A 23,921-nucleotide genomic window follows, 5' to 3' on the forward strand; every position below is an offset into this window, starting at 1 on the left:
TAGCCTATAGTTCCAAGCATCCTTCAACTTTTGCCTATAGATCCCAGCATCTTTCAACTTTGGCCTATAGTTTCCATCATCTTTCAACTTTGCCCAAAAGTTCCCAGAATCTTTCAACTTTTGCCTATAGATCCCAGCATCTTTTAACTTTGGCCTACAGATCCCAGCATCTTTCAACGTTGGCCTATAGTTCCTAGCAACTTTCAACTTTGGCCTATACTTCCTAGAATCTTTCAACTTTGGCCTATAAATCCCAGTATATTTCCACTTCGGCCTATAGTTCCCTGGGGTCCACTTAGGCTAGCACCTGAAAGCTGTGGGTACCGCTTGTAAGCTACTCTTTTCTTATTGATTATCCTGTGTGCTGACCAATATTGTATGCTGTCTTTACTACCACCCTGTTCTGTTATCCTGTAAAGTCTTCTATGATATTGTATTGCACTCCTTTGTAGATATTATTTAATTAATCTGTTTAGCCTTACACAAGCTACCCACCTATCAATATAATTAAAGATTTGGACTGTAGTAGAGGTAAGATTTCCTTTTCCCCCTGTAATAATAGAACAGTACCTTGTTCTTGATGGTAACTAAACTACATGAATCCATTTTGGTGGCAAACAATCTATTGGGTTTATTCCACATATAAATGTTTTTAGCAGACTGATCCCATATCTGAAATAGTTATTTTACTTTCTCTCCATAGATGTTGCTCACACATCAATGACTGGTTCAGCTACTTCTAGTGATGGGTGAATGTGCGCCGTTTCGCTGAAAAATTAGCGAATTTCGCACGAAACGGTGCTGGCGTCTTGTTTTTGACGTGGGCGCCCGTTTTTGACGCCGGCGTCCGTTTTTTCAAGAAATTTTTTTTTTTGACGCAGGCGAATTTTTGGCGCAAATTTTCGCGGGCGTTTCGCGAATTTATTCTCTGGCGGCGAATCGCGCAAATTTGCCGCAAATTCGCGCGTGGCGAATAAATTCGCCCATCACTAGCTACTTCTAGTAACTTCACCCAGCTTATAATATACACTGTGTTTACATGACTGTAGCATTTGCCCCCATAACATCGCAAAGTATACAGAAAGCAATAGTAAATTGGTCACAATAAACATTTATTAAAACAGATTAAAACATTTCCCATGCAGCTCACGGATTAGACAGATATAAAATGATAAATACCAGTTTTTCCAACAGGTTATCAATTATCAAAATGTAGGAAGACAAAGAATACAGCAAGGTTAAAAAAAAAAGAAAATCAAAACACATTAGGGCTCTACAAATAATACAAATTGTTTTGCCAACTTGGGTTTATAAAGTCCTATGAGCACTACAAACAGGCACACAGCAAGTGAGTTCTTCTTAAATATAGAATTTTTGGATTCCCTCCTTATTATATGTACCTTTCAATACCAAGTTCTTTCAGTTGTAAAATCAAATACATACTAGGGAAACTCCGAGTATACATCTTTATTTTGCCTCAGCAAAAAAAACATAAAAATTAAATATCAAAGCTTGATAAATGGCTATTTAAATGCTCAGTTTTGCTGTGCAGGATGGAGTCACCTATTCTTTGCACATAAGAATTCCTATTTTGGTAAGAAGCCATTATTGAAGTTTTTCTTGTCTTTGGAACTGCTCTTCTTCTGATACCCTGAGCTAGGATCACGGACCTGCCCCATAAATAGAGGAAGACCCATGGTGTCCTCGAAGAGGAAGAAAATAAACGGACGATTGATGCGGAAAACTGAATGTGAACGCGATGTCATAACGGCTGTGGCTGCAGATGCTTCAACCCCTTCTTCATTCAGCTCTAGGCTTGATTGGTGTTGGATACTGGAGACAAACAATGGCTCATTGGTTATTCCACTTAAATCTGGATTAGTAAATAGCTGCCCAAGTCCTGGAGAGAAAGGACATCATGATTATTTTATTCTTGTATATGTCACAGGCATGCAACATCATAAACCACCAATTATAACTGATGGCATCATTAAGCCAGGTTTTAATTTCATCCAATGGCTTGCTCACTTCCATGATTCTACTACTGTACAGGGCTTTTAATAAAGAACAAACAAGAGGTGGTTGAAGGAAAGTTGACTACATGTAAACAATGGTATAGGTTATCTGAACCAGGGACAGGCAAAGCCCAACCATCAAACAAAACTTCAGAGAATATCTGCTTGGAAATTTTTTGAACTTACCAAGGTTTGTCAGAGCCTCGTTAAGCTCCAGTTTATAGTCCAAGTTTAGTTTAGGCATTTTCAGGTTAGAGGCCTTCTCTTTAGGGAATCGACTGTAGAGGTCAGATTGATTAAAATTGGCCAGAAGTTTTGAGAGGTTCCAGGTTGAACTGAAAGGCATTAGGATAACAAAACTCATATTTCCTTTGAATTGCAGCTTAGCTACCTGCAAAATATTAGAACAATAAAACATTTAATAATAGTGTTTTTGAACATTAAGGTAGTACTAAGGGTAGGGACACACTGGGCGATTTGGGGAGATTTAGTCGCCTGGCGACTAATCGCCGCGACTTTCCACGACCAATCTTCCCCGAATGCCTCCCCTCGCTCTGCGCCTGGCTAAAATGAAAAATCGCCTGCGCTAATCACACGCGGCGATTCGTTTTCCGAAGTCGCCCGAAGTTTCCTCGTGAGGCAACTTCGGGCGACTTCGGAAAACCAATCGCCGTGTGTGATTAGCGCCGGCGACTTTTCATTTTATCCAGGCGCAGAGTGAGGGGAGGCATTCCGGAAGAAAAGTCGCTGCGATTAGTCGCCAGGCGACTAAATCTCCCCAAATCGCCCAGTGTGTCCCTACCCTTAGTGTGCAAATATTTTCACTTGAATAATAAAGAATAAGTAAACCTTTAAAATAAGTAAATGTAAAATTGATGCTATTTGAAGCACTTTTGCAATGTACATTCATTATTTATTCTTTTTTCATTCCAAGATATTAAAGGGATTCTGTTATGATTTTTATGATGTATTTTTTTATTTCTAAATGACACGGTTATCACTGCAAATAATTCACTCTACAATATAAAATTTCATTTCTGAACCAGCAAGTGTATTTTTTTTAGTTGTGATATTGGTGTGTAGGCAGCCATCTCAGCTCATTTTGCCTGGTCATGTGCTTTCAGATAGAGCCAGCACTTTAGGATGGAACTGCTTTCTGGCAGGCTGTTGTTTCTCCTACTCGGTGTAACTGAATGTGTTACATAGTGTTACATATGTGAATCATAGTACAAGTCACATGACATGGGGAAGCAGGGAAACTGACAATATGTCTAGCCCCATGTTAAATTTCAAAATTAAATATTAAAAAATCTGTTAAAAACATTAGAGCAGCCTCTTTCTTTCCCATTCAAGTTTTCATTTATTGTGTTCAGGGCATGACTTTTATAAATGGATCCCCCATTACTTCATATGTTTGCAGATAAAGGGATACTCTCATCAGTATGTTTTTAATCATATGCAGTTTTGCACAGCCAACCTTTGGATCATGACTTACAAGTCTTCAGGCCACATAGATGTCTTCCTTATAAATATACTCATTACAATATAGCAATTAAGCCGACGTAACTAGCTTTATTCTCAGATGAAATGTAAATATGTCTTCTGGCTTCCTCTTATTTCTCAGTTAAAAACTCACATGTCCCTCAATGCCATCCAAGTAGAACCAGCTGAAAGGATATTTCTGAGCACTCATCATCTCCACTGGAACTCCTACATCATCATTGATATAAAAAATTTCCTCGGAGGTTAAACTGGGATCAAAGGTATTTTTCCAAATTCCTGCGCAGGGCGAAGTAAAGCTTTTAGTATTGAGCACAGACATGATGGCACATCTTATACTATTCCCCTGCTTTCAACAAAGTGAAAAGTCAAGAAGGAGTGAATATCAACAACAACACTTCAATTACAAAGACAATTTGTCTAATTTCAAGATTACACACTTTATGGGGGGAGATTTATCAAAATCCGAGTTCGTAAAAATAACTTGTATGAATTTTTTTCTTGAACGCTAGCTCATTTTCGAAAAACGCTTTAAAAATATTCCGTGGGCATTTTTTCGCGCGGGAAACTCATTGTTCCATTCATTTTCAACGAGGATGAAAATCTCAAGTGTTTTAATAAACCGAGAAAATAAATAAATAAATGAAGTTGTCAGAGAACATTCCCATTCACTCACGGTATATATAACCTCACCAGTTTTTTCTGCCAAATTTTCGTGGTTTTATTTTTTAATAAATGGCGACTATTCAAGGTTACAAAGTATATTCTGCATATATTCATACTCATGTTTTTCACTGCACTTTTCCTTGAATTTTGAAAAAAAAACATTTTTGATAAATCAGCCCCTATATATTTTCTCCCTTAGAATAGATGAATGTGGACTATGGACACCAGCCATGGTATACTTAAGAAACTTACACCAATAAAGTAACACCCACATTTAAAGTATGAAGCTAAAATTACCCCTAGTTCCCTGTGTAAGCAGATTTTTTAGCTTCAATGAGGTCTGCATTTTCTGCGGCCCCACAAGAGTTGGGTTTCCTCTTTGGACTACAAGCAGGAGATGCTCAGCCCTGATTGGAGTCACTGCTACTAAGCAAAAGGTTTTTAAAGTTTAGTTTCCCTTTAAAAACAGAGGAATTGTTTGTCCATTTGTCAGGATAGACTAATGATAGTCACACAGTATATGGCGTACAGCTGGAAAATGGTTTGTGGATTCCATTAAGTGCCAAACCCAGAACTAGGGGCGTAACTACAGAGGAAGCAGACCCTGCAGGGGGGCAGGAGGTATAGGGGCCACATGAAGCCCTAATTCAAATACAATTTTAATAAATATTACTAAAATTGGGCAACCTCTAGACATTTTGGGGGGGACCTGAAAAATTATTTGCTGTGGGGCCCAATAATATCTAGTTACGCCACTGCTAAGTGGTTTATTTTTAGGAATAACGCGTGTCCTAAGAAGAGCACAAGCTTTGGTCATTGTCCTTATTAGTCAGCCATATGCATGGCATTATTATTATTATTATTATTATGTATTTATATAGCTCCAACATATTTCGCAGCACTGTAATGTAATATGTTTATACAACTAAAACACATGAATTACATACATAGAACATATGGAGTTACATACATCACAACCAATACCGGTACAAAAGGTGAGGAAAGCCCTGTGCAAAGAAGCTTACAATCTAAAGGGAAGGGACTAAGACACAAGATTTGGGAGTGGGCAAGATCAGAATGAAGTGGGTGAGAGATGTGGTACTGTATGTGGTATTGCATTGCAGAGTGAGGGTACGCTTCTCTAAATAAGTGCATTTTAAGAGATCTTTTGAAAGCAGAAAGGTTTGGAGAAAGTCAAACAGACCGTGGGAGAGAATTCTAGAAGAGGGGTGCAGCCCTTGCAAAGTCTTGAATGCGAGCATGTGAGGAGGTAATGAGAAAAGAGTCGAGTAGCAGGTCAGTAGAGGAGCGTAGTTAGCGTTTGGGTGAGTATATAGAGATGAGTTCAGAGATGCAGGGTGGGGCAGAGTTATGAAGTGATTTGAATGTCAAGGTCATTAGTTTGAATTTTATTCTAAAAGGTAGTGGACGCCAGTGCAGGGATTTGCAGAATGGCGAGGCAAAGGAGGAGCAGTTGCTGAGGTGTATGAGCCTGGCGGCAGTGTTCATTATGGACTGGAGAGGTGACAGTCTCTGTGGGCAATTAATAGAGAGTTACATTAAACATACTCATCCAGTAGTGATGGGCAAATCTGACCCGTTTTGCTTTGCCGAAAAATGCACATTTAATTGAATGGGGTTTTTATATGTGACATTTTTCAAATCATGCAACATTTTTTACTACACATTAGAATCTATGGCCATTTTTTTGCAGCAAAATATTTTGTTCATCCTTATCAGCCATCAATTCTATGGGAAACAGGGGCAATAGCTTCAAGCAGCTTGGACTTAAGTCCTGCCTGGGGCAACAGTCTCAAATTATTTTAGAGTAGGGCAACAGTGTATTTGCTCTGGATAGAGGTAAATCAAAGAACAAAGGCTATAAAAGGCAACTCCTCCCTGGCTGCTGGGAACTGTAATTTAAAGGTCTGATATCAAGTTGCTGTCCTCCAGCATTTGGACTCTAACACCCAGTACCCCTTATTAGTTTGAGGCCCTCAGTTGTTTAATGGCCCTTGTCGCACATCTATGACTTAATCTGTAGTTTTATCCTGAAGGTTTTCAGTCCATGCAGCCGTGTGTGAGACTGGGGCTATGGAAACCATACTTTCTGCTCGATCCTAAAACAAGACTTTTTTCTTTTGCTATCAAGCCCCTAGAGAGTATGCAGCCCAGGTCACAAGGAATAAAAACTGGAAATGAAGCAGACTCTGCTGCTGTGGCGTCTCCATTATTTATATACTGTGCTGGAGCTCCCCCCAATGGGCACAGCTAGCACACTAGTTCAAGTTGTAAGGCAGTACTGAAAATGATACGTTTATGGTACAGCTATGAGGGGATCTAGAACCTTTTGTTTTTAAATGTTTTCTTTGTGTGTGGGTGTCTGTTCAAACAAATATATCAAACAAACTGATTTGATGTTTGTTATAATTTTTGGGTTTATATAATACTTAGACCAAAACCCTAAATGGAACTCTGAAGTGTGAATTTTTCACTATGTTACCCATTTCGCAAAAGTCTGCTTCGCCAGGTTATATATAGTTCTTCGCTATGAAATGCTGAAATGCTCGTGCTAACGAACTTTTGCTGGCGAAACTTCGTCAGAGTTTGTCTCCCGAAATGTAACTTTGCATTTTGATGAATTAGAGTATGTGCTGCAAATTAACTTAATTACATTGTTAAATCGGGTTTATAAAAAGACAAAAAAGTCCATCAAGTTCAGCCCCTCCAAATGAAAACCCAGCATCCATACACACACCCCTCTATAAATTCACATAAATTCTATATACCCATATCTATACTAACTATAGAGCTTAGTATCACAATAGCCTTTGATATTATGTCTGTCCAAAAAATCATCCAAGCCATTCTTAAAGGCATTAACTGAATCAGCCATCACAACATCACCCGGCAGTGCATTCCACAACCTCACTGTCCTGACTGTGAAGAACCCCCTACGTTGCTTCAAATGAAAGTTCTTTTCTTCTAGTCTAAAGGGGTGGCCTCTGGTACGGTGATCCACTTTATGTGTAAAAAGGTCCCCTGCTATTTGTCTATAATGTCCTCTAATGTACTTGTAAAGTGTAATCATGTCCCCTCACAAGCGATTTTTTTTCCAGAGAAAACAACCCCAACCTTGACAGTCTACCCTCATAATTTAAATCTTCCATCGCTCTAACCAATTTAGTTGCACTTAGTCTCTGCACTCTCTCCAGCTCATTTATATCCCTCTTAAGGACTGGAGTCCAAAACTTGCACCACATACTCCAGATGAGGCCTTACCAGGGACCTATAAAGAGGCAGAATTATGTTTTCATCCCTTGAGTTAATGCCCTTTTTTATGCAAGACAGAACTTTATTTGCTTTAGTAGCCACAGAATGACACTGCCCAGAATTAGACAACGTGTTATCTACAAAGACCCCTAGATCCTTCTCATTTAAGGAAACTCCCAACACACTGCCATTTAGTGTATAACTTGCATTTATATTATTTTTGCCAAAGTGCAGAACCTGCATTTATCAACATTGAACCTCATTTTCCAGTTTGCTGCCCAGTTCCCGAACTTAGACAAATCACTCTGCAAAGTGGCAGCATCCTGCATGGAACCTATAGTTCTGCACAATTTAGTATCATCTGCAAAAATAGAAACAGTACTTTCAATGCCCACCTCCAGGTCATTAATAAACAAGTTGAAAAGCAAGGGACCTAGTACAGAGCCCTGCGGTACTCCACTAACAACACTGGTCCAATTAGAAAATGTTCCATTTACCACCACTCTTTGTAGTCTATCTTTTAGCCAGTTCTCTATCCAGGTACAAATACTATGTTCCAGGCCAACATTCCTTAATTTAACCAGTAACGTTCTGTGTGGCACTGTATCAAATGCTTTAGCAAAGTCTAAGTAAATCACATCCACTGCCATCCCAGAATCGAGGTCTCTACTTACCTTCTCATAAAAAGAAATTAAGTTAGTCTGGCAAGATCTATTACGCATAAAACCATGCTGGCACACACTCATAGTATTATGATTTGCTATGAAGTCCAGTATCTTATCCTTTATTAACCCTTTGAAAAGCTTTCCTACCACTGACATCAGACTAACTGTCCTATAGTTTTGAGGCTGAGAACGGGATCCTTTTTTGAATAGAGGCACCACATTAGCAATTCGCCAGTCTCTCGGCACTATGCCAGATCTCAATGAATCCTGAAAAATTAAGTAAAGAGGTTTGGCAATCACAGAGCTAAGCTCGCTAATTACCCTGGGATGAATACCATCTGGCCCCGGACCTTTGTATATCTTAACATGTTCTAGTCTCTTTTGAATTTCCTCATGTGTGAACCATGCATCATTAGTTGTATTACTAGAATTGGGACTATTAAGAACAAAACCTTCATTAACTGGTTCCTCATTTGTGTAGATAGACGAAAAATATGAGTTCATAATCTGCTGGGTTTTTTTTTAGTTTTCATCGACCAGCTGACCCCCCCTCTGATATTAAAGGCCCCACTCATCACTGCTTCATTCTTTTATTATGATATTTAAAAAATTATTTTGGATTCTTTTTACTGTTTGCTGCAATATCCTTTTCCATATCAATTTCAGCTTGCCTTATAGCTTTTTTGCCTGATTTATTGGCCTCCTTGTACCTTATAAAGAATTCACTGTCCCAGCTAACCAGCCATAAAAGCATTTCTTTTCTTACCCACCTCAACACCAACACTTCTATTGAACCAAAAAGGTTTTGCTTTGCAACCACATTCCTTGCTTACAAGGGGAATAAATGGACGTATATTTATTAAGCAGCATTTTAAAGACTTCCCATTTTTGTTCTGTGTTTAACCCTGTGAAAATCATTTCCCACTTAATATGTTGCAGAGATGACCTTAACATCTGATAAAGTGGCGCAAAATGTGACGTGAGGTGAAAATACGCCCTTTAGTGAATTTCCCCCATAGAATGGCTTGGCACCGAGAAAATCCTTGCATGAATAAAAACTTCCAAAACATTTCCATTATACGTACCTTTAAAATGCATAGCATTCAGCAGAATTAATGCAACATTTTGTGGGAGATCAGAGAGAAAATGTGGGATCTGACCTTCCGTAACATCCTTCACCCACTTGTTGATGGAATCCAGATTCTGCTTTTTTTTGCTTGCCAGATTCATAGGCTTTGATCCATACCACTTCTCAGATCTTTTCAAAAAAGATTTTTTTATCTGAAAACCTGTACAAGGGAAATCATGAAGCATATTCAATTAAGGAATGATATTAAAAACAATATTTTCATGAAGAGCAAGTTGCCTTTGATGCTAAGCAGTCAAGACGGGGTAATAAAAAAGTGTTTCTTGTGCCCCCGTAGGAAAACCCTGTTCAACCCTGACACTGTAGAGTGTGTAAGGAAAGCAACAATTTCTAGCCAATATGATGTTGGAAACTTTTTTTTTCTTAACAGTGAATTAGAGGGAATTTTCAAAGTAAAAAAATTCGAAATTCAAAGTAATTTTTTGGATACTTAGACCATCGAATAGGATACTACAACTTCGAATTTACTTCGACTTCGATAATCGAAGTAAAAATCGTTCAAATATTCGACCATTCGATAATCGAAGTACTGTCTCTTTAAAAATCTTCGACTTCAATACTTCGCCAAATTAAACCTGCCGAAGTGCTATGTTAGCCTATAGAGACCTTCTACAACCATTTTCTAAGTCTTCACGCATCAAAGTAAAATCGTTCGATCGTACGTTAAAATCGTTCGATTTGAACGATTTACTCGTAGGATCGAAAGATTTTACTTCGATCGTTCGATGGCCAAATTCGGTGAAAAATCCTTCGACTTCGATATTTTAATTCAATGGTCAAATTCCGAAGTATTTTTTACTTTGAAATTCGACCCTTGATAAATCTGCCCCCTAGAGTATTCAAAGCAAAATGACTGTATCTAGAGGTGGCCATACACAGGGCGAGAAAAGCTGTCAATAGACATAGTTGTCAGTTTATTGGAGGTTATACGGGGCCTGCTGAAGGGCTTCCACGATCTGACCGTAAACTGGCCAGATGTCGATCGCACAGACTTAAAATACTCATCAGATTGAGAACCGCATTGGTTCATTGATGTGGTCCTTGATCTCAACCCCTGCAATCCTGGCCTTGTTATTCAATCGTTGGGCCCTAAGGTCCATGATCAGATCAGCCCAATATAGACCACTCAAGGTGGGCATAATAGTGCAAGGTCTGCTTGTTTGGCAACCTCTCCAAACGAGTGGGTCTTGCCATGTATGAAACCATTCCCATGTCATGGAGAGGTGGAATTAAAAATGGATAAATTGGAAATAGTCTGGAGATTATTGGCACACATTACTAGCTTGTTTGACTCCATAAAGGAGTGATACAAACCTTTCTTTAGATATATTCGAGTAGCAGTTCTCAGGATAGATGTTGTGAGTTCCTTCCTGACAGTTTTTAGCTTGTTGTGAAGACAGTGCAATGACTCAACATGGAGTGTCTCCATCAGCTTGTCCTGCATCTCTTTCCCAGCACCTACAAAAGCAATGGAACAATGAAGACACAGGTCAGCAAACATATAAGCCTCAGATTCCCCCTATATATTTTAAAAGAAACTACATCCTATAGGTCAGGGTAATCCATTTATATATTGCCTTTGGGAGTCTAAATATATTTTTAGATGACATTTGCCAAGAAGGGTTATATGGCAGCTTCCACTAATATACATAAATAAGAATTACTGAAAAAAGTCATAATTGTGCACAAGCTTTTTTTTTGTTGTTTTTTTAAACCAAAACGGAACTAAGTTTACCCAGGTACAGTAATTAATAGCAACAAATATGTTGCTTTTTAAAAAGATCACCAGTAAATACTACCTGCTTTTTGGGTACTATGGGTTTATTGCACCTGGGCAAACATAGTACAGTACTTTTTATTACAAAATCCCATTGACCCTTCTATAGCCACTGTTTAGTTGCCAGCTTTAGATATGCTCAACAACCCAAATCTAAAGCAAGATTTGTGTTGATTCCCATTGATCACCCCAGTCTGCAACTGAAACCTTTGTCTGATTGATAGGCTAGTTGGTGTCATAGCAACCAGACAATGTTTAGCTCCAAACTGGAGTTGAATAAAACAAAGTAAACAAAATAATGCAGATCCATCCAAACCTACAGAACCATTTTAAGCTCATTTTATGATGAACTTCACAGTTAATGCATTACATGACCCAACATTTGCCCAGAGTTGGTTACTACCTAGTGACAGCTGGAGCAGCCCCAAAGCAATGCTAAATGGTGACATGACAGCACTTGGTTTTTGGGATTCTGGATCAATTTCTTTCAACAGATCAATGCTGAAGGACGTAATAGCTTGAGAAAATTTGCGCATCTCTTCCAGCGACGCATTTTCATCACAGCTTTCTTGTTCTACTTCATTGTCATCATCATTATCATCCATCACAAGTTTACAAGGTTCATTATCTTCACTTGGGTGCTTCTCATCTGCCCCTTCCTCCAACTTTTTAAGGGGATCTTCCTCCAACTTATCTTCAGGCCCTTCCTCCAACTTATCTTCAGGCTCTTCCTCTAACTTATCTTCAGGCCCTTCCTCCAACTTATCATCAGACCCTTCCTCCAACTTATCATCAGACCCTTCCTCCAACTTATCATCAGACCCTTCCTCCAACTTATCTTCTGAACCAAGGTTATCACTGTCACTTGCGGTTGTTGTTTCAAAGTCAATTGTGCGACAGGCTGTAGTTACAAGTGGATGTAGGTCTTCCCATGTATCAGAGGTAGAGTCTTCAGGAATAGAGGTTGTTTCATAATGTTGTGTTGTTACATTTTTGTCCTCTATGTTGGCATCAGGTGGCACTTCTGTAGTATACTGCTGCAAGAGTGGAAACAGATCATTTTAGACATCAATATTATACAAATGTACAAAAAGCACTAATGACTGATTATTTAAAAGAAGGTTTGGAGAGAAGGTTCAGCAGAAAATATGTGCTGATGCTGAATATTATGTTGCTGATGGGTGCTGGCAAAAAAGGTAAATGTGCTGCCCAGAGAGAATTCAATTGTTGCCTGCCTGCTAGCTGCAGTAGAGGCCTCATCCATTTTTCCTATTAGACACCACTAGGGTTGCCACCTTTTCTGGAAAAAAAATACCGGCCTTCCTATATATTTATATTTTTTCCCAATTAATAACATTGGGATCACCCATCATTTTTACCGGCCAGGTGGCAACCCTAGACCCCACTATTATCTGTTGCACACAATATAGAGCTTTGCTCACTTACAGTATGTGCTGTTCTCTCAAATATCAACACCCTGTCTCCTCAAGTGAATACCCTGTTAGGATCTGTAACCCTGGATGTATTTATATACAGTTTCCCATCAATATATTGACAGAAGGAGATATGTCATGATGGAACAAAGTCCAAACCAGCAACAGACCAATTGTTTTTTCTTACTGAGTGTTTAATTACCATTGTTTAATAACTATGCCGCACAACACATGATGACCCACATAGGGGAGGATATGTTAACTGATGGAGCACATACATACTCATACACACAGCTGAAATATTTGCATGCAGGGGCACTGTGCCAACAGTGCCAATGAGGTGAGTAATAAATCCAACCCCAGTCGGCAGTGCTGAGCAAAAAGTTGCTTCTGGTACTGTTAAGAGACAATTTTGCATTTTTTAAACTAGCGCCTGCCTTAGAATTTCTGCTCTGTGCATGAAAACCTATAATGCTGAAGATGGTGAGTACTTTATATAAAAAAAAAAGACCAGAAAAAAAAAATGGTATTTTCAATACTGTGTCATGTTTTTTAGAAACTACGTGAAATGTTGCCCTTTATTTAATTGAACTGCATCAGTACTGTGCTGTAATATATTTAACTATAGAGGAAGCAGACCCTGCGGGGGGCCCAGGAGGGATAGGGCCCCACGAGGCCCTAATTTATATACAATTTCAATAAATATTGGAGAAACAAGTCAACCTCTAAACATTTTGGGGGCCTGAAAAATAATTTGCTGTGGGGCCCAGTAATATCTAGTTACGCCACTGATATAACATATATATAGTATAACCATTATCAACATAAGCAGGACACTTTGTACACTAACATGATATTTTGTGCACTAAGGTTCCTTTTTATTGGCCACCACTGGGATCACCTGACTATAGCTGGGAGTGATGGGAGCTACAACATGGAGCTGGTCACTGCTCCTGTACAGTATAAACTAAAGCAAAAAGAAAAAAAGTGGTGCTCGTCACTAAATGTTAAACCATTTGCTTGTGTGCAACGAGGCAGTTACCACAAAATTCATATAAAGATAAACCCATTATGAATATATTAAGGAAATTGAGTCATTTTGTGCATCAAGCTACTAAAAATTCTTAATGAATCAGGTTAAAGTGAATTTAGGACTGGCAAGACCAGGGATGACTTTGACGTAGAAAAAAGGTGTAGGCATTCTATTAGTAGCTTAATGTCTTATACAGTATTTATTGATAATGGGTTGAGTACAGAGGATAATATCTTTGTCCGTATTAATTTTGTGGTCACAGTCTCTTTACTGTGTTTTAAAAGACAAAGGTCCTAGAAGGGGACCAACATTTTGGCCTGTTTTACTTTTTAAATATGATACAATTGTTTTATAAAAAATCCCAGTGTGCATCTATACTTGGAATAAACTAAAATGTAATTGACATTAAATAGCACCTAGGTCATGAATTAACCAACATACAACATCCAAGCAATACCCTGATGTCTGTGTAAATCTACTCAGATCTCCAGGATAGAGTGCGTAACTTCTCATAAGGCAAACACCAGGAATCCACCATTGTATTTACTAACCGTCAGCAGAGAGATGGTGTGCCGGCTGGGAGTAAAAGCTTTTGTCAAGCAGAATTTGACACCAGCATTTATAGTTTAGAAGGTAATTACAGGAATAAAAATCTCAGAGAGTCCGCCAGAGACTCCCAATGTGAATGTGAACTCAGTCTACTGTGAATAATTAAACAGGTGATCCAGCCAGAACACAAACGAGTGTTGCTTTGGTTTATCAATCGCACTGGTTCTGCATAAAGCCCAGTACACACAATTTTATAAAGGCACAGCAGGGACAATTCAAACCTTCAATCGGCATACATGAAACGCTTCATACTCTTGTACATTTTATTTGTACACATTCTACTACTATTAAAGTAGCACTTCTTCTTTGAACAACTTCTGCCGCCACTTACTTGCATAGGTGTGAAGCAATGTGAAATAACAGCAGCAAATCTGGCGTTCGCATGGTGTAGAATAAAAAACACACCTTGATAAATTCGCCATTTATTTTACGCAGCGTTTTACAATGTTTTATCATTGAATTTTGTTTAAGGGCCCTTACTCACAGGCATTTGAAGCTGCACTCCCTGCGTTTTGGTTTTATTCATTCAGCCGCAGTGGAGCTCAGGAGTAGATGAAATTAATTCTTTTCAATGCGGCTGTACTCACACAGATGCATTTAAGAGCTGAACGCAGGTTGGGATGCAGCATGTTGCATTTTTCCTGCGTTCCACGTGTACATGCATTTTGAGTGTACTCCTGTGGTTCTCTGCGGCTGAACGCATAAAATCGGAAAGCAGGGGAGCGCAGCTTCAAACGCTCGTGAGTAAGGGTAATTTCTACAATTAGAAGCAGCCTCTTCAATCAGAGCAGCCTCTTTCTTTCTCCTGACAACTTCCTTGACTACTTGGTGGTCAGACTGGTGGGAAAATGACCAGCAGGTGGCGCTGTCTTAACAAAATTCATTCATATTAACAATACATGTATACCTTAGTATCTTGGAATAAAAACAAAATAAATAATGAATGTTAATTACAAAAGTGCTTAGAATAGCCCCCTCATCTGTTTTACATCCACTTATTTTAAAGGTTTACTTATCCTTTAAAAGCAGCTGTTAGAATTGATACAATAGCTGCTAATACTCCAGAGATGCTGCTGAGAAATGGATCAACTAATGTAGCAAATTGTAACAGTTTAGAGCCTGCAACTGAATTACTGAGCTGCCAGACTGAAACACCAGAGGAAGAAACATTAAACTTAAACTTTCATTTTGGAAAAACAGCCAATCCCATCAATTAAAAATCCATTGGTTTTGTGTAATGCAAGAATACTGGGAGTTGGGTATAACTGATGTAGATACTAAAAATAAATACTTGACATGTATTTTGGCCATAATACAAGACCTTAAGCAGAACTAATACCAGTCACGCTTTCTCCTCGAGGAATTACTATTGGCTAAGAGGCCAATTACCCCAAACTGGAGAAACATTGCTCTCCCTAACTTCTCTACTTGGAAGCAGGTGATGTAGGACACCTGCATCACCTATTTGGTCCAAATGCATTAAAGTCAATGGGCGTCCAAATAATTTTGACGTGTAACAATTTTTATGCGCACCCATTTTGACGTGCGTAAATTTTTTACTCTCTGGGTTTTTCGCCGGCTAATTGTTGCCGCAGTTTCATGAATTCATTCGCTTGCAGGAAACAGTGGAAATCCACTGCTAATTTGTGTCTGGCGATTTTATTCGCCCATCACTAGTGAAAAAGTTAAACAACGTTCAAACAAGACGTGAGCAGAATACAACATGGTAAAACATAGGCAGAGGAAGCAGGGCGGCCCAGGAGGTTAGAGGGCCAATTGAGATCCTAATTAATGAGCAATTTAAATATATCTTGGCAGAAATGGTAAACTTAGCAACATTTTAGGGCCCTAACTTGAATTTGATCTGGGGCCCAGTAACATCTTGTTACGCCACTGTGGTGAAAAGTGAAAAGTTTTACCTTTTTTAGGTTAACACAGGCAAAACCTTTCTGAAACAACATAATGTATTATTAATGTATTCATCTGGATTCACAAGTTAAACGTTTCCACAACTCACACAGCGGCAGATAAGGCACAAGCAGCTCTAGGCAGCCTCCATGATTTCACCATTACTCGTTCTGAGTCAATAAGTCATTTTATGAACAATGACAGCTTTTTTTTTATGGTAAGTGGTACTTGAAGTTACCCTGCTGTCTGCAAAGATATATATGCGAATGGCAGAGCTTTTACACATTGGTGTTATTTAAAAGAATAGATATAAAGTGGCTACAGGTTGGGTTACCTTGCATTCAGCCCACGCATGTGGATGGGCAAATTGAACAGAGACAATTGTTCAGTTGCCAGTTGAACAGAATTAGGTAAAGGAGAAGGTAAAGGAGACAGATTTTCAGTCCAAACAAACTTCTGTGATCTCATTGTACTGTAGTCTTCACTGCCCCACAAGGTGCCCATCCATTATCCAAGCGTCTGGCAATAAGATCAAAATCCATCACACTGCCATTTATTTCTGCCCATGTAATTACATCTTTAGGTTCCTGCTGTCAGGGCCACAGCATGGTGTAAATATAAAAGGAGGACCATGGGTTTCTAATTCTAATTCAAGAGATTAGCAGAAATGTAGAATTGGTATGGAAATCATTTTAAAGGATAAGGAAAGACAAATTGACTGTGGGGTGCCAACTTGCATCTATCAGAGCGCTGTGCTGCCGTTTCAACTCGTTGTCTCAGTGAATCTCTTGCAGTGTATTTATTCACATTACACTCAACTCGCGAAACAATTGATTTCACTGCACCAGCCCTTTGTAACACTGGGGATCCCTTGGGAAAAAGAGTAATTAAAATATGACACACATACTCTCATAGAAAGAAAAAGCAATGTAAGTGAAATACTGAAGTAGACATAATCCCAAAGTGTGCCGTCTTGGACCAACATCCATGGGCACTATGGTTGCCACCTTTTTTTGAAAAGGGCCGGCTTACTCTATAGCATTACAATTCCCCCCTCCCCACGTCTCTTCTTCTTTAAATTTTCGTGCTTGCACCCTTGCAACATGGGAAGGGGGTTGCAAACGGGGGCAATTATGTGTGCCGGGCATATGCAGATTTTCCAATGCGGCTTGGGGAGGCTAAGCCTTCCCAAATCTGCCTGCGACACTTTAAAACAAAAGAAAAAATATAAAGTCTCTCACAGACTGGCACCCACTTTGTAGCATGCATATTCATGTAGATACAGTTCCCTTTGACCTGCCCCTTGGACATCACAGCCTCATTTATGGTGCAAACACAGCACAGAGAAGGCAGAGTGTACAGTGCAATCTTTCTGGGTTCCCAACTTTGGCTGGGCAGTCGGCTGACTGGTTTGTTTATGAGAATTATTATAAATGCAGGGGCCCAAGCAGAGGAACGCATACCTCCCAATGGTCATGATTTTCAGACCTGAAAAGGGTGGGGCTTGGGGCCTAGAACAGTGGTCCCCAACCAGTGGCTGATGAGCAAAATGTTGCTCACCAACCCCATGGATGTTGCTCCCAGTGGCCTCAAAACAGGTGCTTATTTTTGGATTTCTGACTTGAAGGCAAGTTTTTCAGAGCCTCCTGTAGGCTGCCAACCCACATAGGGACTACCAATAGCCAATCACAGCCCTTATTTGTCACTACCAGGAACTTTTTGCATACTTGTGTTGCTCCCCAACTTTTATTTACATTTGAATGTGGCTTACGGGAAAAAAAAGGTTGGGGATCCCTGGCCTAGAAGTATGTGAGATACATAATGATGCTTACTCAGGACAGGGGCAGTATAAAATGTAAATATTTATTTGTTCCAAAGTTAAATGTTATTAAGGCAAAATTTAGAAAGAAGTAAACAGGTTTACGTGATAGCAAATCACAGCACAGTCACAGCACAAAATGGCTCGGCTTTACAATAGAAGAACTAATTAGTGATGGGTGAATCTGTCCCGTTTCGCTGAAAATTTCACGAAACTGGTAAAAAATGGTGATTCGTGAAAATGGAGAAAAATTGGAGAAAGCGTTAAAATAATGTGGACGTGACAATTTTTATGTCTGCAACAATTTTTACACGCCCAACTCTTTTGTCAATGGGAGTCAAAATTATATATTTTTTCTTCTATTCCTTCACTCGAGCTAAGTAAATGCAAGCACTGGAACCTGTTTTTCTCTCTTGAGATTTTTAGTGCACTGTAGTTATGCTACTGAGCCCATGTATGCTACGTTTGCCTCCCTAAACAAAAAAAGATTTATTTTTAGCAGGTAGGGCCTGGCGTGCTCTAATTATGTCACTGCATTTATTAAAACAGCCCTGGGGATCGGAATAGGTGGCAAAATATAAGTTATACATAAGGAGAAATACACACCTTATAATAAACAATTTATGCTGGAAAGACAGTCAATTGATTTTATACCACCTAATTAACAGGCCCCTTAGAATGTTGTGAAACCATAATCCACCAGTCATTTGAAGTTTGAGACAAAAGCTCAAGATTTTCTGTCTGAAACAGCGAAACCAGCAGTTCACTCATCACTCAGAAATGTGAATTTCATGGAACATTTCACCAAACAGCAGCAAGAGGTTTTCAACCACACATATCCATTCATTGCTTTGTAGGTGAGGAAAACACAATCTGATTTTGGACAATGCCGCTGATCGGTTACAAACTATAATATATATATTCATTCAATTACATATGTCATTAAAGGGAAAGTAAACCCAAATATGACACAATAACAGGAAATTTGGTGTGAAGTAGCTTTTCATGATAATATTCGAAAAATAGGATCTGCTTATTGATTGCTGTTCTGTGCACTGCTGCTCCTCACCACATGGATCATTTGAAACAATGTTTAGCACACTTGTAATTCTTCACAACATGGAAGTCATAGTGGGAACTGGAGTTTTAAAAAAAGGTAGGGAATAGCAAGTGGCAAACAGACAGAAGAGATGCTGTAACTTAACACTATATACAGTAGTGTAGGATGTGGGTTCTTGGCTGCAGACAATTCATTTCATTTTGTAAATTGCTTTAGTTTCAAAACAGCCAAGCGACAAACTAAAAGCATGGGAATATTACTGTATTCTATCACACACCTCCCCCCCCACCCCCGGAATATGGATTTCATTCAAATGCATACTGCATGGCTATAATAACAATAACACTAAATGAACTGATAATTAAAGGGTTAGAAATGCTGTATTTTGTATAATAAACATAAACTTACTGCACCAGAAATATTAATTAAACAAATGATTTATGTTTTTTCAAAATTGGCCACAGGGGGCTGTCATCTTGTAACTTTGTTAAACATCTTTGCAAGACCAAGACTACGCACATGCTCATTGTGGTCTGAGCTTCAGTTGGGAGGATAAGCTTAGGGATCGTCATAAATGATCAAAACAGCACAAGTCAAATAATATCTGCCATAGAAGCTGATACATCAAGACTGCTTAATAATCAGAATATACAGACTGCACTGGGTCTGTGGATACAAATCTCTGCACAGTCGCCGGCTGCTTTACAGGATAAAAAACAAATTTGCTTGAGTTCTGGGAAGTAAGTTGGGAGGGGGGGGCAGGGGGGCTCCCCCCTGCCATTTGAAAGTATGATCAGTTTCCCTGCAGAGCAGTTAGGGACGGTCTATCTATCCTAGCAGTCAAAGCAAGTAAAACAAAGGTGGTATTTCACAGCATACAGTCATATTATAAAAACGGTACAGATTTTTTAGTTAGTTAAATATTTTAATCAATTAATGAAAAATCCCTTTAATGAAAAAGAAATCTATGTCCAATTAATTAATTTTCATTAACGGGATTATTCATTAATAGGATTTTATTTTTGCGTTTACATCCCCTTTAAGCCAGCCATGTGGCATATAGATTTAACATTCACTTAGGTTTATAGGGGTGTGTAGGTGACCCTTAAGCTGGCCATAGACGCAAAGATCAACGTTCGATCGGACTTCCCCATCTCCTGACCTGCCACTAACCATTCAGATCAAATAAAGTAGTAAAAGAACAGATCAGTCGATGTTCTGCCCCTGACAGCAATTGTACGAAAGTTATGTCCGACAAAAGCTGGTGACAGTCTCCCACTGAAAATCATACGATCAGCAATACATGCAGAGATATTATCGGCAGCCGACAGAAATCTTTAACCTGCCCGATCGACCAAACGACCGCTGGACGAAAAATGTCGGGACTCTCCACACACGGTCTGAAAATCGTACGAATCCTCGATTCGTATGATCAGATCTGAGTCTATGGCCAGCTTAAGAGTCCTCACACATAGTTTTATTGAAATGCATGCTGAAAATGTCAAAATGTATAGACTGTGTTTATATAAATATATAGAAATTATTCAACACAAATGTGTTTTTGTGATTGCAGCATGCATTTTTCTATTTCAATATATTGTGGGCATATGTCAAGTGTGTAAAAATGCAGTATGTTGTGTTTAAAATGCAATGGACTTTGGCAGGTATAGTATAAAGAGATGGTGCCTATAGTAACAGTGGATAATAGTCTCTGGGAAGGGATTGTGACTGTGGGATAGCAGGTATAGTAGGGAGAGATGGTGCCTATAGTAACAGTGGGATAATAGTCTCTGGGAATGGAGTGTGACTGTGGGATAGCAGGTATAGTAGGGAGAGATGGTGTCTATAGTAACAGTGGGATAATAGTCTCTGGGAAGGGAGTGTGACTGTGGGATAGCAGGTATAGTAGGGAGAGATGGTGCCTATAGTAACAGTGGGATAATAGTCTCTGGGAAGAGACTGTGACTGTGGGATAGCAGGTATAGTAGGGAGAGATGGTGTCTATAGTAACAGTGGGATAATAGTCTCTGGGAAGGGAGTGTGACTGTGGGATAGCAGGTATAGTAGGGAGAGATGGTGTCTATAGTATCAGTGGGATAATAGTCTCTGGGAAGGGAGTGTGACTGTGGGATAGCAGGTATAGTAGGGAGAGATGGTGTGTATAATAGCAATGGGATAATAGTTTCTGGGAAGGGACTATGGCTATGCGATAGCAAGTATAGTATCTAATTATTAGTCATTACCTGATAAGCTAGAGATAAGCTAGATAAAGTAGTATGGTGTTCTTAATTATGAAAAAAAAGAAGGTCCCAGACATTCCGGATAATAGATCACCCATCTGCATTTCCATTTCTACTAGCTACAATGGATTTGGAGCACAGCTACCTTTCATATGCGCCTGAGATTACGTTGTACAAGTTGGCAACTTCATAATTTTTACTACAATTTTTTAAATGATAAATGTTCACCCAGACATAAAAATGTCACTAGTATTAAAAAAAAATCTCATTGTTAGTACTGTGAATGGAACAAGCATTTCACAAGTTTGCTCAAATCCTCATGGACAAAAAAAATTCTACAAACTAAAATCCCTTGAGTTTCAGACGTACATTTCAGATTTACAGCTGCCTATTCACTGCCAGTAGTACATTAGGAATCAGAGCACAAGACAGTGTTTTATTGACAGTTGTAGGTTTTACTTCCCAGTGCCAATTTACTGAATTCCCGGAGGCCTTACAACTTGGATTGTTGTACAAGTGGGAATTGTTGTGTTATGGCTCAACTCGCAGAGTTACAATCATTTGTAACAAACAGGGGTCTTGCAATAATTTAACGGACAAAGGAAAGAGAATAAAGTCAGGACCAGAGAGCCCTGAGCACAAGAGCGTACAATCTAAAGTACATACAACATTCACTTTTTCCACTGGGGCTTTGAAAGAGCAATATTTTGAGCCCCCTGTGTCGTAATATACAAAACTAAATACTAATTTTCAGGCCCCCTACAGATGTACAACCTGTACCTGCTATGGCACGTCTGACCAAATGAGTATTATACACAGAATGTGGTCTGATTACACTGGGTGGCTGTGTAAGAGATAATCCACACTTTTCCAGGTTGACCAATGGCACCTTTGCATTCAGACCTTAAAATCCAGATTAACACTTAGCTATACAAGCGCTACAAGCTCCCTGTCAAGGCAGACCAGGATGGAGCGAATCTATATACAGGTATCGGATCCGTTATCCGGAAAGCTCCAAATTATGGAAAGGCTGTTTTCCCATAAACCCCATTTCATCAAAATAATCCAAATTTTTATAAATTTAAGCATTTTCTCTGTAATAACAAAACAGTAACTAAGATATAATGAATACTTATTTGAGGCTGAACTGCTTTCCGCCTGCTAAAATGAAAAATCGCCTGCATCAATGCACTCACGCCGTTTCGATATCTAAAGTCGACTCACGAGGAAACTTTGGGTGACTTCGGAAATCGAAGCTGCGCGAGTGCATTGCTGCAGGCGATTTTTCATTTTAGCAGGCGGAAGGCAGTTCGGGGGGAGATTGGAAGAAAAGGCGATAAGTCGCCAGGCAACTTAATCTCCCCGAATCTGCCCGTGTGCTAAAGCCCTTAATGTTTACATGATTTTCTGGTAGACAAGGTATGAAGATCCAAACCCAGAAAACTCCAGATTCCAAGCATTTTGGATAACAGGTCTCATACCTGGATCAACTTCCCCTTTACTTACTCTGTATCTTGATAGAACTAGAAAATATATCGGAATAAATACTTACAGCTGAAGAGCCGTTTATCCCAGAGAGCACAATCAGACACAGCAGCAGCAGCCGCTCCATTGTCCTGCAAGGAAAGGACCAAAATCAGTTTAAAAATTAGGAAACGTTAAACCTCAGTTACTTGTCCGTTCCTCTCTACCTCATCCCAGGAAAACATATAACACTCTATTTGTACATTACAATGTCCATCTCTTCTAGGACCTCTCTTTAGAATGTTTAAGGTGACTATAGGGAAGGAGTATTGTCTCTGCAGTAACTAAATAGATCAGCCGACACAAGCTGTTGCAAAACTACAAGTTTCAGCATCCTAAGCTGAGGTCTGTAAGGGGATGCTGGGAATTGTAGTATAACCCGCAGACATATATTTCTCATTCTCCATAATCCTTTATCCGATACACTTAACTCAGGGTACATACCATGGCCCCAAAACTTCTCATTCCCCACACTTACCTATTCCTACAGAGTTCTAACCTGTATGAGTGTCTAAGAAAGGGAACAAATTCCAGTTTCTCTGCTTCTTAATAAGCCCTTCCCACCCGTGGTGAAATGCTCTGTGAAACTTCCCCTGTTTACTGTTTGACTGCATTCAGCAAACATTAGCCCCAGCTGCACATTGTAACCTGTGCTCACCCCAGTCTGTCTCTGAGACAACTCCCCACATTATTTGGGGTGATGCATGAATTGGTGCATGACGTCATGCCAGGCTGGTATTTTCCATTTTGTACTTTAATATAGAGTGAATAAAGTGCCCCCTCTTGTAATATATAAGGATATTATAAGTTACAGAGAGTTCCATATATAAGCACCAGGCTAATGCACCGAATCCAGGATTCGGACCCTTTTCAGCAGGATTCGGCCGAACCGAATCCTAATTTGCATATGGGCAGGGAAATGACGTGACAAGGAAGTAAAAAAAAAAATCCCCTTCCCACCCCCTAATTTGCATATGCAAATTAGGATTCGGTTTGGTATCCGGCCGAATCTTTTGCGAAGGATTTGGGGGTTCGGCCATCGCTAGTTTTTATACAGGTCCTGGATCTCCGAGGTGACTTTTAATATTCTCATATTTTGCAACAGGGGGTACTTTATTTATTTATTATAATACATGTGACAGAATGACATCACTAAGAAATGACATCACTAAGCTTTGATTATAACTGATGACATCACTAAGCACCGTTTATAAGGATATGATTTACAGGAAATTGGAGGCTCTTGAGTTAT

The 23,921-nt window shown here is 39.3% G+C and overlaps 1 protein-coding gene across 5 annotated transcripts; it reads right to left on the reverse strand.

Annotated features, from left to right (window-relative positions):
* Positions 1–1,095: 1,095 nt before the first annotated feature.
* serpinf2.L (serpin peptidase inhibitor, clade F (alpha-2 antiplasmin, pigment epithelium derived factor), member 2 L homeolog) lies at positions 1,096–23,410 on the reverse strand. Of its 5 annotated transcripts, none has more exons than XM_018246150.2 (8): positions 23,328–23,410; positions 22,698–22,761; positions 11,447–12,077; positions 10,581–10,724; positions 9,205–9,408; positions 3,652–3,794; positions 2,202–2,406; positions 1,096–1,900 (listed from the first exon to the last, which is right to left on the reverse strand). In XM_018246150.2, exons 1-8 carry the CDS (start codon positions 23,393–23,395, stop codon positions 1,587–1,589), a joined length of 1,773 nt encoding a protein of 590 aa, XP_018101639.1. In that variant the 5' UTR covers positions 23,396–23,410; the 3' UTR covers positions 1,096–1,586. The 5 variants fall into 5 exon arrangements, with proteins under 5 accessions (XP_018101639.1, XP_018101638.1, XP_018101643.1 ...); XM_018246149.2 differs by having other exon boundaries at positions 11,447–12,080; XM_018246154.2 differs by lacking the exon at positions 23,328–23,410 and adding an exon at positions 23,148–23,290.
* Positions 23,411–23,921: the final 511 nt, after the last annotated feature.

This window comes from Xenopus laevis, chromosome 2L (genome assembly GCF_017654675.1).
Source record: "Xenopus laevis strain J_2021 chromosome 2L, Xenopus_laevis_v10.1, whole genome shotgun sequence".
Lineage (NCBI taxonomy): Eukaryota > Metazoa > Chordata > Amphibia > Anura > Pipidae > Xenopus > Xenopus laevis.